Source organism: Piliocolobus tephrosceles, chromosome 11 (genome assembly GCF_002776525.5).
Source record: "Piliocolobus tephrosceles isolate RC106 chromosome 11, ASM277652v3, whole genome shotgun sequence".
NCBI classification, from domain to species: Eukaryota; Metazoa; Chordata; class Mammalia; order Primates; family Cercopithecidae; genus Piliocolobus; species Piliocolobus tephrosceles.
In genome coordinates, this window is record NC_045444.1 from 94,024,442 (window position 1) to 94,039,405 (window position 14,964).

Consider the following 14,964-nt stretch of genomic DNA (forward strand, 5'->3'; position numbering starts at 1 on the left):
TGAAATATGTCAAGAGTTAAAGGTGAAAGTCATTCTGTACAGTTCTACAAAATTCTATTTCTCTCTTCAGAGCTACTGCTTATAGTTTAGTGTTTAATCTTGCACACCTTTTGCATGCATAAACCTTTACAACAATTTGTTTTACTTTTTAAAAAATATAAATGGGGCTCTATTTTACAGTGTGTCAATATATTAATTTTTTTCATTGTTACAATTTTGTAATGGTTCTCTTGATGGATAATTGTTTTCAGGTGGTTTTTTTTGGCTTAAAAAATTTTACAGCGAATACCGTTGAGCTACATCTCTGGATATTACTATTGATTATATGGTCAGTGCACTTGTCTTGGTGGCTTTATGAATATTTTAAATAATGTATTCAAGTCTATTGATCTTTTTCCTTGTCATCTGTGGATTTTGGTATTTCCAAACTATTTATATTCATTTCTACAGAGATATTTTCATTTTCATTTTTTAAACTGTCACTTGTAAAACACTTTCTTTTTATGGAACCTTATGAGTGACAGCAAAATGTATTAGTATGTAATACATTGTGATGGAGTGTAATGATCACAAGGATCAGTGACAGTTTTGATGATCAATTTCAGAGTTGTAAAATAAATGAAATATATTCTGGGAAAGTCGTGGGCTTTTTGTGTTATTTGTGGAATCACTAAAGGTAGTCCCTCAGTATTAACAAATTTGTTTTGACAGATAATATGCGAGACACTGAATTATAACAGGCCCTAGAAACATTGCCTATTTTCCTGAATCCTTTAGACAGGATTGCTTCCCCAGTTAACAGAGATTTCTCTAACCTTGATTTACAGTAGCTACTGCTGGTAGGAATTGCTCTCCACTCCACTTTTGCTGCCATCCAGTGTTACATTACCCAACAGATACACTAAGCGCTTAGCAAAGCAGAGCCCAAAAAGTAAGATCAGTGTTTACCTTACGCAGAATTTTACAATTAAAAAATATAAGAGGTATTTCTCTGTGTATATGTGTACAGTATAGTGTTGCATGCTATACATGGGGTAAGGTATCAGAATGCCTTAACTTTTTCTGTGTTTGGCACCTCTGATTTGGCTCTGTGGCCATTTATTCCACCTTTCTACCTTGAAATTCCACAACTTGGGCTTTTGAAATTACCTGGTATGGTGCCATGCACGTGTATTCTCAGCCACTCCAGAGGCTGGGGTGGGAGGATCACTTGAGCCCGGGAGTTTGAGATTCAGATGAACTGTGATCACGCTACTGCACTCCAGTCTGGGCAACAGAGCAAGACCTCATCTCTAAAAAAAATTTGGGCTTGAAATGGACTGATTTTGTCCTACCACTAGTAATCACTTTTGGAAGTAGCTTACATTTCCTCTTTCTTCCCTCTTATGGGGGGAAATACCCTTATGGGAGGTATTATGAAGCCAGTATCTAATAGATTCTGTCATCATTAGCTTACTTCCACTCTCTGCCATCTCTCTCTGTACCTGATGAGTATAGTTTTGAAAAATTATAATTTTGCTACCACTGCACCTCTCCTTGTTAGTAGGGGAGATTTATGTAAGAGAAGAATCTTTTATTTCTAGACAAGGTAATATCCCATTGGGAAGAAACAGCCAAGGGAGAAGAAATGTTTTTTTCTTCTTTGAAAGGACTAGAACTTTTATAGCTCAGCATATTTGAACAAGTTTGACAGTAATTCAGCTACATTATATTTTAACTAGATTTCTGAGTTCACTTGGTAACGTAACCACCACGTATATACCTATTTATAACTTGAAATTTGCCTTTAAAGTCATGAAAGCACAAAGCACTGTGGTGCTTGTAACACTCTTCCATATTATTATAGGTAACTAAATGACCATGGAATCTGGAGCCGAGAACCAGCAGAGTGGAGATGCAGCTGTAACAGAAGCTGAAAACCAACAAATGACAGTTCAAGCCCAGCCACAGATTGCCACATTAGCCCAGGTATAAAATACGTGGAGCGATTCAAGTTTGTGTCTCTTCCTAGAGGAATACGTTTCCAAGAAAATTTAGTTGTTATTACATAGATATACATAGAATGAGCAAGAGATATTCTTACAATATCAAAATTCCTATTTACTTAGTATTAGCGTATGTTTAGAAATGATAGTATTAATTCAATAACAACAGTAAAATGTATTATTAAACAATAATACAGTATTTTTAGTGAAATGATCCAGAAATAATTACATTTTAAACTTATGGGCAAATTAATTGGTGCTCTCAGATAAGGAAAGAAAACCTTGGCTATGTATGACAACTGCTGGTTTTTTTTTTTTTGTATGACACAGATTTATTTTTCAGCAGTGTGGATGCAGATAATATGAAAGCCTAAGTTTATATACCTAAACTAAAAATTAGGATAAGCAAATAAATTGACATGTAAGGACATTTTAAGGATGATAGTAGTTTTCTTGTTTCCTATATATTTTAAATATAATTCCTGATTCTTTCATTTCATCTTTGTCTTAAACATCCTGTCTTTAAGAATATTTTCTCTCATTCTTATGTGTTTGTTTGCATGTATTTTCCTCAGATATTTTATTAACAGCTGTTTACATAGATAGGAATGAGAAAGGTGGTTAACTTAAAAAACGAATAGCAAATACAGACCTGCTAGGTAATAGTGTGATACCGCCTCTTTCAGATGAAGATTCCCAGGAGAATATAATCCTAACAGAAACTCTGATATATGTAGCTTCAGTTTCTCCAAGAGTTTAAAAGTTCCTAGAGAAGTCACCTAGCAAGAATGAATAATGGGAAATAGAGGGCTCACCATACTTGGTGTGTGGCTGAGATAGTGTGAGCCAGATACTGGACTTCCAGCAAGAATATAGTCAGAAGGAGTGAGCTGTTCTGTGTTTTCTCGTAAGACCACCAGAGTTTACCTCCAGCCTTCAGGAATAAGACAAAGCTAGATACATTTAATGTACTCAAACGAAGCAGGATGCAGGACTTAAGGGGAGAGAGAGCCAGGACTTCCATCAATACAGGGGCAACACAAGAATCTGGGCTCATCTGTGCATTTTGCCCTCTAGAAAGAAAAAGACAGAATGCTAGGCCGGGCACTGTGGGTCACGCCTGTAATCCCAGCACTTTAGGAGGCTGAGGCGGGCAGATCACTTGAGGTCAGGAGTTCAAGACCAGCCTGGGCAACATGGTGAAACCCCATCTCTACTAAAAATACAAAAAACCAGGTGTGGTAGCACACACCTGTAAATCCAGCTACCTTGGAAGGCTGAGGCGGGAGCATTGCTTAAGCCCGGGAGGCAGAGGTTGCAGTGAACCGAGATTGCGCCACTGCATTCCAGTCGGGGTGACAGAACAAGACTCCCTGTCAACAACAAAAAAAAAAGCAGCAGCAGATGCAATGCCAGTAGGCATCTTTATGATGATAACCCTCAACATATCTATCTCTGGAGTCACATGATTTTGTCCACTCTGGTTGTCCCCAGAGTCAGCTGTGTTGTGTCATCCTGGGAATTCCTTTCACTCTACTTCCATTTTCTCACAATTTGTGTTTTTGATATGGTAAAGCATGTTTTCCAATGGTTTTATGAAAAAGAAGGGTTGGCTGAGTAAAGATAGCATGTTATAAAAATTGAATGTACGGGCTGGGGTTGGTGGCTCACGCCTGTAATCCCAGCACTTTGGGAGGTCCGAGGCGGGCGGGACATGAGGTCAGGAGATCAAGACCAACCTGGCTAACATGGTGAAACCCCGTCTCTACTTAAAATACAAAAAATTAGCCGGGTGTGGTGGTGGGCTCCTGTAGTACTAGCTACTCAGGAGGCTAAGGCAGGAGAATGGCATGAACCCAGGACACAGAGCTTATCATGAGCCAAGACCGCACCACTGCACTCCAGCCTGGGTGACAGAGCAAGACTGCGTCTCCATCAGTCAATTGGATGTACATGTGCCTTAACATCTAGAAGATCTACAGCAAAAATATTAAAAGTGATTAGCTATGGGTGACAGGAATATTAAGGATTCTTATTTTTTATGTCTGTATTTTATAAATTTGTAATGAGAGGAGCTATTATATAAAATTATTAGTGTAGAAAAGGAATTATTCATTGAGTTAGCTAGGTATATTTTCCCTAGAGAAGACTCAGGAAAGAGAACATAGTAATTGCTTCAAATATTAGAAGAGCATTTATATGGAATTGAGATGAGATACTCTGAGTAAGGTTATGATTCTCAAACTTCAGTGTCAGGGGAAGTATGATTGGGTTCCTGTTAGATCTGACTTTACAGAGTATCCTGTGTGATTCTAATGAAGCTATTCCATGGACCACATTTTGAGAACTAAATAAGACTAAGCAAGACTTACAGTGGCCAGAGAGAAAGTGATTAATAAGGAAGGACTTTATTACTATCCAGAGATGGAAGCTCCTGGTTTTAACCTATATGCCAAAGACTCTGTCTTTATAGGGTCTTTCCCCCAGGCTTCACAGTCAAATATTTCACTGCCTGCTAAAATAAACATCCATCTCTACAAATTCATGATTAGCTTCATCATCATCGATTACAACCCCAGTCACCCAAAGCCTGTCCTTCCTTCTTGCATTCTCTTTTTCAATTAAGGACATAGTCTACCAATTCTCTTTCAGACATGAAATGTGGGTCATCTGCAGTTCCTCTGTCACCTCTTTTAACCATTCATAAAGCCGTTTCTGGACTGCTTCCAAATTTTCATAAAATCACTTCCCTCATTCCTGTCTCTGCTATTACTAACTGCGCTACTTTTGGCCTTCATCATCTTTCCTTAACTACTGCATGGGCTTTCTTCATTGGTCTCCCCACTACCAATTTTCCCTCCAAAATACGTATCTTTCACACTGCCACTAAAGTGATTTTTTTTTTTTTTTTTTTTTTTTGAGATGGAGTTTTGCTCTCGTTGCCCAGTCTGGAGTTCAGTGGCGCAATCTCGGCTCTCTGCAACCTCTGCCCCCCAGGTTTAAGCAGTTCTCCTGCTTCAGCCTCCCAAGTAGCTAGGCTTATAGGCGCCTGCCACCATGCCCGGCTAATTTTTTGTATTTTTAGTAGAGATGGGGTTTCACCATGTTAGCCAGGCTGGTCTCAGAACTCCAGACCTCAGGTGATCCACCCGCCTCAGCCTCCCAAAGTGCTGGGATTACAGGCGTGAGCTACCTCGCCTGACCTAAAGTGATCTATCTAAAAGCAAACGTCACCATGGTATTCAGGAGTTCAAAAGCCTTTCGGTGGATTCTACAGTACCCTCAGGATAGAAGGCAATTTCTTTGATGTGACATAATACAGGCTTTTTATGACTAGCACTTCCAGGCCCACCTGCCTCCGTTGTTTTCTCTCTCCCTACTTCATACATCATACAGTAACACACTTATGTGCTGCATTGGTGCTGAGCTGCTGGTTATCCCACTCTGCCATGTATGCTTTTTCTCTTTGCTTTTGCCACTGCTCCACTCTGCTTGAAATTCTCTGACTCTTCCCTGTAAGTAATAATAACAAGTCTAACTTTTTTCTTTTGTTTTAAATTCACATTCTTCCCTGGTAGCCTCCCCTTAGGTTGGGTAGAGTAATTCTCCTCAGTGTGTCCATTTTTCTTTTAGCAAACCTCATTACTAAACTGAATTGTATTTACTTGTGTCTCTTTTCCCTATTCCTTCACATACATACCCCCAATAATTTATTTGAGGTCAGAAACCCCTCTCTTTCTCACTTCTGTAGTTTCAGTTCTAACATTAGTCCTGGAACATAGGTCCCTAGTAACTGTTTCCTGAATTAGCAAATAAAATTCCTATCCTTGAATGCGTTCAAGCATGGGAGCAATAAATAACATCTGATAGACATGTATGATTTAAGGACCCTTTTAACCTGGTTATTGACTCATTAAAACTACGTTAGTTCTAGACTTAGTAGGTCAGGTTTGCTCATGCTTGAGAGTAGTTGGATTTTAGAATGTGACTTATTTAACATATTCTGAAGAATTTTATGTTTCTTCAAGGATAGTGTATCTGTTGACCTTGGGTGAACACTTAATCTCGTTGAGCAGTTATTTTTGCTTTTAAAATGGAGATCCTTATCACCCAGTCTTCATTTTCTTCAAATAGCGAAATCAGAAATTGGAAATGAAAGCAGGTGGGAAAATGTAAAGTCCCATACAAATAAAGTGATATCTCATGTTCTGAGAGTCTGTATTATATATTTAGTATAACACTGAAATAGCTTTTATTTTTTTGTCACTTGGGAACAGCTGAAAAGGGTAGGGGTATAGTTTTTGGTGTTTTTTATAGTGTTTTTTTGTTAAAGAATATTAAATTTAGTCATTACTTTCATATCGGGGAAATACATATCTAGCAAAAAGGTCACGTTTTTGCTTCTAAAATGTTATTTCATATTGAACATGAGTACTGCCAAAGAGTATCTGGGATGATAATTCTTTTCTGTGTTCAACACCATAGGTATCTATGCCAGCAGCTCATGCAACATCATCTGCTCCAACTGTAACTCTAGTACAGCTGCCCAATGGGCAGACAGTTCAAGTCCATGGAGTCATTCAGGCGGCCCAGCCATCAGTTATTCAGTCTCCACAAGTCCAAACAGTTCAGGTATGTGTGTAAAAAGTTCTGCATCTATTTTAATAACTATTGTTTATAGCCATATCTCTCTCCTTTCACTAGTTATGAAAATAAGGACACATCTAGTTCAGAGTTTATTTTATTCACAGTATAGGAATATGCTGCATCTATATAGTCACCTTATGTATAGGAACATATATACAGAAGAACAAACAAAAGAAAATGACTAATTTCTTAAGCTGCAGAAGAAAAATGATTGATTGGGGAAAATAATGAAGTACATGAGATAAAGTGGAAATGTTTGAGAGAAACTGTAGGACTGAGGTACCTCAGTTAAGAAAAATTGAGATGCAAAAATAGTAATGAATTTTCTAAATCTACAATTGGAGAAAAATAAACCCTTGATCAAAAATTAATACCCTTACCTAAGATATTATTTGAACTTAGAAATTACATAAAGCATTTGTAAAATCAACTGTGCTTAGGGTTTTCAGTTACAGTGTATAACTTTTAAATAATATATTCAGAGGGTACATCTTGAGGGTCAGGGATTATACTATGCATGTTATCTTATTCTTTGGAGAGATCTTTCCTTTGGGTTTGATCCACAGGTAATAAAGGCACTGTATACCTTTGAAGGTGACTACTCTGTTTAACTGTAGGGAACCGAGAGCAGTATAGATCATTGCAATTGAGCTTATTGAAAAAAAAGACTTGAACGTTCATTCAAGTAGGCCATAACCCCAGCCTCCCATTTCATATTTTTTGCTTCACAGTCTTCCTGTAAGGACTTAAAAAGACTTTTCTCCGGATCACAGGTGAGTCCTAGGTCCTAGATTTGGAGAGAACTATTATTAGAAAGGAAGGTGAGAAATTATTCTTTATGTCTTTGTCCTTTTCCTCTATAAACATGGAATTTCAGCACTTGAACAAAACCCTCAGAGATCTTCTGGGTATAGGCCATACTTGTTACCTCGCCAGCCCTTAGTCTGTTGCTTAATTCTGTTTAACATTTCTCCCCTCTTCCTAATGGTAGTCCAGCATTTACTTGAACACTTTCAGAGAAAGGAAGCTCAATCTCCTGAGGTAACCTATTTACAGTTAGGAGTGATTACTAAAATATTCTTCCCTGTGATGATCCAAAATATATCTTTCTAAAACTTTCACCTAGTGATCCCAGGTAAACACAGGTTCTATTCTCGGAAACTAGATTAGCAAGTCTAATTCCTGTTCTATTGGACTGCTTCCTCTTCCCCATCCCCCGCACGCTTCCTATTTTTAAGAAAATTTCCAGACTAAACAAACTATTTTTCTTTAGCCATTTATTAGATGGTATAACTTTGTTTCCTCTTCACCATCCTGGTTGTTTTCTTCTGGGTGAGAGCTTTTATATTTTCTTTACATATAGTAACCAGAACTGATTAATATTTGTAGAGGGGAGAAGTGCTGTCTTTGTCCTGGAAGCGTTCTATTAATGTCCTCAGTATAATTTGTCAGCCATTTTATACTAGTGAGTCGTTGAACTGCTATTACCCACCTCTACTTCATTCTGTCTTTGTGCTTTTGGTTCGCTTTGACACTTAAGTGGGAGTGTGGGGGAGGAGAAGTAATGTTTTTGTGTGAAATCTTCAGTTGTATGAATTTCCATAAGACACTGGGAATGACATTTGTTAACAAGTAAAAGATAGTGTTGTGCATGTAAAGATCTAAGAACTTGATATTTCTGTGAAATCACAATGACTGAGCAATAGTCCTTTGCCTTAGTTTTTATTCCATTGAATCCTACCTTACCATTGTCCATACTGTGCCATTACTAATTCCCTAGCCATATTCTCCTCTTGATAATAGTGAAAAAACTTGATTTGCTAGTGAGGAGACCTAGATTCCAGAACCAGTTTGGACATTAAAAAGTCAAATGACCTTGGGCACATCTACCTTTCTCTTTTTCACTTACAGAAGATCTTTCTATAAAGAACACAAAAATTAAGTTACAGCCACAACATTTGCTAAGATTACTATTTTTGATTGTAATAGGTGTTATTGTTGATTGTATTCTTGATTTTAATATTTATTCTGGGGCAACATAATTTGGACATGGAGATTTTATGGCCATTAACTATAGAAATATTCTTTTTTTTTATTTGCTTGTATTCATCTTTAAGGAACACATTTTTCCATTAAGGTCCATTAAGGTGAGCTGTACTTCTAATTTAAGAGTATGTATTTATAAAATAAAAGTTGGACTTTTTGAACCCTGGATTCTACAAACAGAGATACAAATATAATATTTTTTTCTTTAAAAGGCCTAAACTATGGAGTATCTATTTTAATAGTTATCTTAGCCAGTTAATGGTGATTAGTGTTAACAACTAGGAAATAGTTTCTATCAGAAGAGATGATCAAACAAGGAGAGGATCTCGTAGATGGGAGATCTCATTAATATTCTAGAATAAAGTTTCCAAAATATACGAGGTACATTTCTCTTGATGTGAGACTAGATTATTGCTTTAAATTATCATTCATTCATAAAACAAATGTCTATTGGTGACATGCTATGTGCCAGTGACTGTTCTATTTGCTATAAAAGACAGCAATGAGCAAATAATATGAAGATCATATTTTAATGAAAAGAGACAGACTATGAAAAAATAAAGTGTGTCAGGTGAGAAGTATGAGAGAGATGAATAAAGCCAGGGGAAAGGGATGGAGAATGATGTGGAGGGAAGGGTGTTCTACTTTATGTAATGTACTCAGGGAGCACAGCACAAACCGGAAGGCAATGAGGGAGGCTAAGGCATGCAGGTCCAAAGGTTTAGAAGTGAGGGTATACTTGGGATATCAAGGAATAACAGAAAGGTATGGCTGGAACAGAGTAAGCAAGGAGGGAGGTGATTGGAGATGCAGTTTACAACATAAGTGTTAAAATTTCAAATCTAAATACTTGAAAACCCTAGAAATAGAACTTTCTAAATTGTTTAGAAGTCTTCCAGAGTTTCAGCAGGTTTTACTTGTTAAAAATACAAAATTGTAACCCCTTCCTGTTAACATGCAATAAACTGACTTAGAGCCAGGGAGATGAAAATAATAAACTAGTTAAATCTCATTGAAAGCTTGCATAATTGGTAGATGAAAATGATTATTTAGTAAGCACACCTCAAACGCACCTAGTTTTGTTATCTACATGAGTTTTCTTTTTCAATGCCAGCAGTTGTTAAATCACATTTCAGAAAACCCAGGCTTAGAATCTGATTTCTAAATGACTGTTACAAAGTGTTAAATGAGGTCAGACTCCATGGCTCATGCCTGTAATCCCAGCACTTTGGGAGGCTGAGGCAGTCGCATCACTTGAGCTCAAGAGTTTGAGACCAGCCTGGCCAACATGGCAAAACACCATCTCTACTAAAAATGGAAAAATTAGCCAGGCATGGTGGTAGGTGCCTATAATCCCAACTACTCGGGAGGCTGAGGCACAAGAATTGCTTGAACCCAGGAGACAGAGGTTGCAGTGAACCGAGATCATGCTGCTATACTCCAGCCTGAGTGACAGAGTGAGACTCTGTCTTTAAAAAAAAAAAAAAGTTAAATGATTTTTTAATGAAGCATATTAAATCATGTCATTCTCACTATCCTGAAAAACTACATTATTTATCTTTAAGAAATATATAAATTTTTAATATTTGTGCTTATCCTATCTCTTTAAGAACTCGTTTTATAATACAAATACTTAAAATTTAGAAATAAGAAAAATGTATGCCTATGTAAAATTTTTCTTATTTATAAGAGATACATGCAGATCAAAAGAGTTTGAAGATCATTGATCTAGACTTTCAGTAAGCTGCTTGATCCAATGAGTAAAACACTGTATCTAAGGCCAGGCGCAGAGGCCTATAATCCCAGCCCAGGCAGGAGGATTGTTTGAAGCCAGGGGTTCAAGACCAGCCTGGGCAACATAGCAAGAACCTGTCTCTACAAAAAAAGTAAAAATTAGCTGGGAGTGGTAGTGCATGCCTGCTATCCCGGATACTCAGGAGGTCGAGTCCAGAGGATCTCCTGAGCCCATGAGTTTGAGGCTGCAGTGAGCTATGATCACACCACTACACTCCAGCCTGGATGAGTGAGTGAGATCCTGTCTCTTAAAAAAAAATCTTAAATTAAAAAAAAAAAAAAAACTATATCCAAACCATGAGTGTCAGCTCTACCAAGGGAGAGTACTTAGGTTTCCAGAGGACCATGTATAGTTTTAGTAAACATCGAATATTACCATTGTTTTGATTGGTTCTAGTTACTTTATAGTTTATTTTAAGATTTCAAATAATCAAAACAGAGTCCTCCACCTTTCCAATATAAACAGGTTGAGAAATACAGACCTAAAACTTTGTATCTACAAGTGGTAGTTTAGCTTTTTGAAAATTTCTTGACTTACAAGTAGCCAGAATTAAAGACCTATTTAAAAAATTCAGAAAGAAGTTAATAAGTGATAGGAGATGAGAGCAAAAGGAAAGGGTTCCATCATTGAAAGGTGATGATAATATGTGATGTTTATAATTGGGGTATAATTTTTCATATGTATGTTTTTATTCTGTTATTTGTAAAATAGATTTTTGACATGAGTTTTATTGATCTCAGTTATGTGGGTCCAGTATGATTTTTTTTTTTTTAACAGCAGTTTTAGGTTCACAGCAAAATTTAGAGGAAGCTACAGAGATTACCTATGTATACCCTCCCCAACTCTGTGGATAGCTTCCCCTATTCTTAACATCCGCCCCCCCAGACCAGTACATTTGTGTTATAATTTGATGACCCTACATTAACACATCATAATGACCCAGAGTCCATAGTTTACATTAGACTTCATTCTTGGGTTGGTATATCCTATGGCAGTATTTTTATTATTGATTAAGTGATAGATTAGGGACTCCATAGGAATTGGCTTCATGGCTTACTTCTCTTCAGATGGTATTCCCAAAGAGGAAGTATTGTGTTCATTTCAGTGGTCTGAATTCTCTTTACATTTACAGAGTTACAAGCACTAAATAGTGATAAGTTAATTCCTTCTGTGTGAATTGACAAAATCTTACAGGTCAGAGAAAGGCAGCCTTTTTTTTTTTTTTCCATTAAGGGCCATAGATCCAGAGTTAGAAAAACGAAATCAAAAGACACAGATTTAAAAACAACATTAATTTGTTTCATTTCAAAACTATCCTGTGGGTAGTTTATATGGCATGTTTTGATGTTGTTGTTTTAATGAGTTCCAATTTGGAAGGTGGCGGGGGGGTGTTCCTTAATCACTATATGTCCTTAAGAGAAGGGTGTAAGGATGGGACATATGAGAGTCAAGCAGTGGACACAGAAAGAGCCACAGAGGAACTAAGTGAATTTTGATTGGAGTATTAATGAAGGGAAACAACACTTGTCACAGTACTATCCACTTTGAGTTCAGTCTTGTTATTCCTTGAGTTTCTGATCCTTCGCTCGGGCCTTTTCATAGTTCCTGATCTTCTATATATGAGAAAGTTTGTGCAGAGACTCTTCTGTGGGCTAGTTACAGCAGCTACTGATTAACGCGAAACTTTTCTGTGTGCTCCTTTGGCAGTAATTACAGGATTATTACTCTGCTGAGAATCACAGACTAAATTCAGCATTGCCAATCTTTTTATCTGTCATTTGTGAATTCATTATATGTTGCCTGTTGATTTTTAGGTCTTTAAGACTGTACGTAGACTTTAAAGTGCTTGAATGGGGCAAATTACTTCATTATAAGTATGCTTTACTACAAGTTACTAGATTTACCTGGTTTCATTTTTAAATGAGCATGCATAGCACAAAGCCCTGTCAAAATGAATGCCCACTTGGGAGAACCACTAGGCTCAGACCACACATAGACTACGCTTGGAATTTCTCAAGAACCTCTGAATATGTTTCCTTACTGCCATTGCCATATGTTTTGACATGGAGCTAACCTGCATCGACCCTTTTGTCTTGGTTAAGTATAATTCTTAATCTGACAGCATAATGTGCCCCTAGTTCAGGAAAGAGCATAAGGTTTCTGCTGATTAGAGAAACGTGGGCAGTGTAAATTTGACAATCAAGCAACTTAGGTAAGTGAACTCTTCTAGTCTAGAAAAGGTGTGAAAATGCCACTGGTTGCTGCTTCTGACAAACCTGGTTTGAGACTAGAACAGTCTGGTTTGAGACTGGAACCACCAGGATTTTGATGCTGGTAAGGATGTCTAAAATGGAGGTACTAAATATTGACAGTGGCTCCACTACTTCCTAGCTTTGTGACTCGGGTGAGTTACTTCTTTGTATCTTAGTTCTTCCATCTATGGAATGCATATAAGAGTATAGTACCATCTGGTGCCTACATTACTATGAGTATTAAGTAATATAGTATATGTAAATGCATTCGCATAACCTGGCACATAGTCATCTGTAAATTCTAGTTTCTATCATTAATATCCCATGTAAAATTTTTATTCACTTTATTACTTTTCAATCTAGGGATTCTTCTCAGAAATGCATAGTTCTTTACCTTGAATTTTTACTTAAACCTAATTATAGAATGCTAACTTTGAAACATGTTAGGAGTTTTTCCTAACTTGCTAGGAACAACTGTGAGGGATGTAATGATGGATCGCCAGTCTTACTGTACAACTGTAAATATATTCATAAGTGTTTATAAAGTTAAAGAATAATATTTGTATAGTCACTTTGTAGACTTAGTACCAAATATTTAGCCATCCATTTTATCCCTTATATCAGAAACCTTATTTTAGTTGGTAGTTTTGTTCCAACAGATGTAAGAAAAAACTGATAAGTAATACTGATGCATTCAGGATTGATTACATGGAGTCCCGAAAAAAAATTAAACTGTAGCTGTTTTTAGGTTCTCTAACTTCATCTTAGTTTATAGGGTAAGTAAAGGGAAGGGGAGAGTGATTGGTATGGTTGTCTCCCATAAGAACTGATTTTTTTCTACTGAAGCATGTATAAAGTTTATATATGACTTTTTGTATTTGACTGTTTAACAAAAATTTTATAGGAACTAAATTTGATTATCAAGATAAAGTTTTTATTTATTTTCAGATTTCAACTATTGCAGAAAGTGAAGATTCACAGGAGTCAGTGGATAGTGTAACTGATTCCCAAAAGCGAAGGGAAATTCTTTCAAGGAGGCCTTCTTACAGGTATGGAATTTAATAGTTAGAATCAAAGATGTGGAGGAAGTCTTAGGTAGTTGCAGATAAAGAGATGTCAGAAGACCAGTTAGTTGCTCAGGTCAGTTCTTCATAGATTACTTTTCTTCATCTTGAGTTATTTGTCTCAAATAAAGTGAAGCTTATCTTACAGAATAAGAAGAGCACTTGTCCTGATTTTTTTTTTTTTTTTTCTGTTTCTGTAGACTGTGCTGGCTGTCTTTCTTTTGAAAAATGGAATACATTTGATAAGGTTATAACATTTTTTAGTTATAAGCCAACTCTGAGGCTCCGTTATTTATCTGCTTAGTAACACATTGCAAACCATTTTTTATGCCATGGTGTTTAACAGATAGCTATTAATTTAATAATTGTCTCAGGGAGATGCTTTACTAACATCCCCTAATTTTAGGGGTAGCTTAATATAATTTTTGTGTTCAGTTATCGATGTTGCCTAGTCCATGCCTTGCCTCCAAGGTGAACCAAAACCATTTTTTAGTGTAAAAATTAGCTCCGCATTAAATATCTTCAGGAAGGATAGTTCCATAAATCTTGACACGTTTACTTGAGCATTTAAGAAACTTCAGACTCATAATTATCTTCCTTCCTGTTTGTATAAATTATTTTTATTTTTATATATTTCTATTTTTCAAAGGGTTAGTTTTTTCCCCCCGCTTGGCTATAACCCCATTCTCTGTCCTTACAATTAAATTAAGAATCCTAAGTGACTAACAATAAATTGATTTTGAGGTCTAAGAAATCTTACCACTATATGTTATATGTATTTATATTCATAATTTATTTTAAGTATAGCTAGTGTTAGATTTTAACTTTGAAGTGTGTCTCATGTTAGTATATAACACATTTGATCCTGAAGCAAATCCAACCAAACACTACTAGTAATTACCTAGGTAAATATAAAAGCCAGGATTATTGTAGTTTTGGTTTGTAACTCCTTTTTTTCTATGTGATTTGAAAGACAAAGGCATAAAACAGTAACTATAAATTTATGTGAATAAGCACATGATATAGAAAGATGTCATTTTTTATAATAGCATAAAGGGACAGACTTTATAACTATTTTGTTACAAATTTAAGATATCAAAAATTACTTGGGTTAGGGTTTTTAAGGGGTTTTTTCCCCACCTTTCAGTGTGATTATGTTATTCATTTGAAATATG

General features: G+C 36.4%; 1 protein-coding gene across 5 annotated transcripts in view; it reads left to right on the plus strand.

Annotated features, from left to right (window-relative positions):
• CREB1 (cAMP responsive element binding protein 1) overlaps positions 1-14,964 on the plus strand; it is a 74,629-nt gene that overhangs the window by 25,416 nt on the left and 34,249 nt on the right. For 3 of the 5 annotated variants that reach the window (XR_002733198.1, XR_004229219.1, XM_023219636.1), the window contains exons 2-4: positions 1,847-1,968; positions 6,471-6,617; positions 13,674-13,774. Coding sequence is in view for 2 of the 5 variants with exons in the window: in XM_023219636.1 (XP_023075404.1) it covers positions 1,855-1,968; positions 6,471-6,617; positions 13,674-13,774 (362 nt within the window). In the remaining 3 variants the exon portion in view is untranslated. Of the gene's footprint in view, positions 1-1,846; positions 1,969-6,470; positions 6,618-7,363; positions 7,406-13,673; positions 13,775-14,964 lie in introns of all 5 variants that reach the window. The other 2 variants (XR_002733197.3, XM_023219623.1) reach the window with 1 other exon arrangement.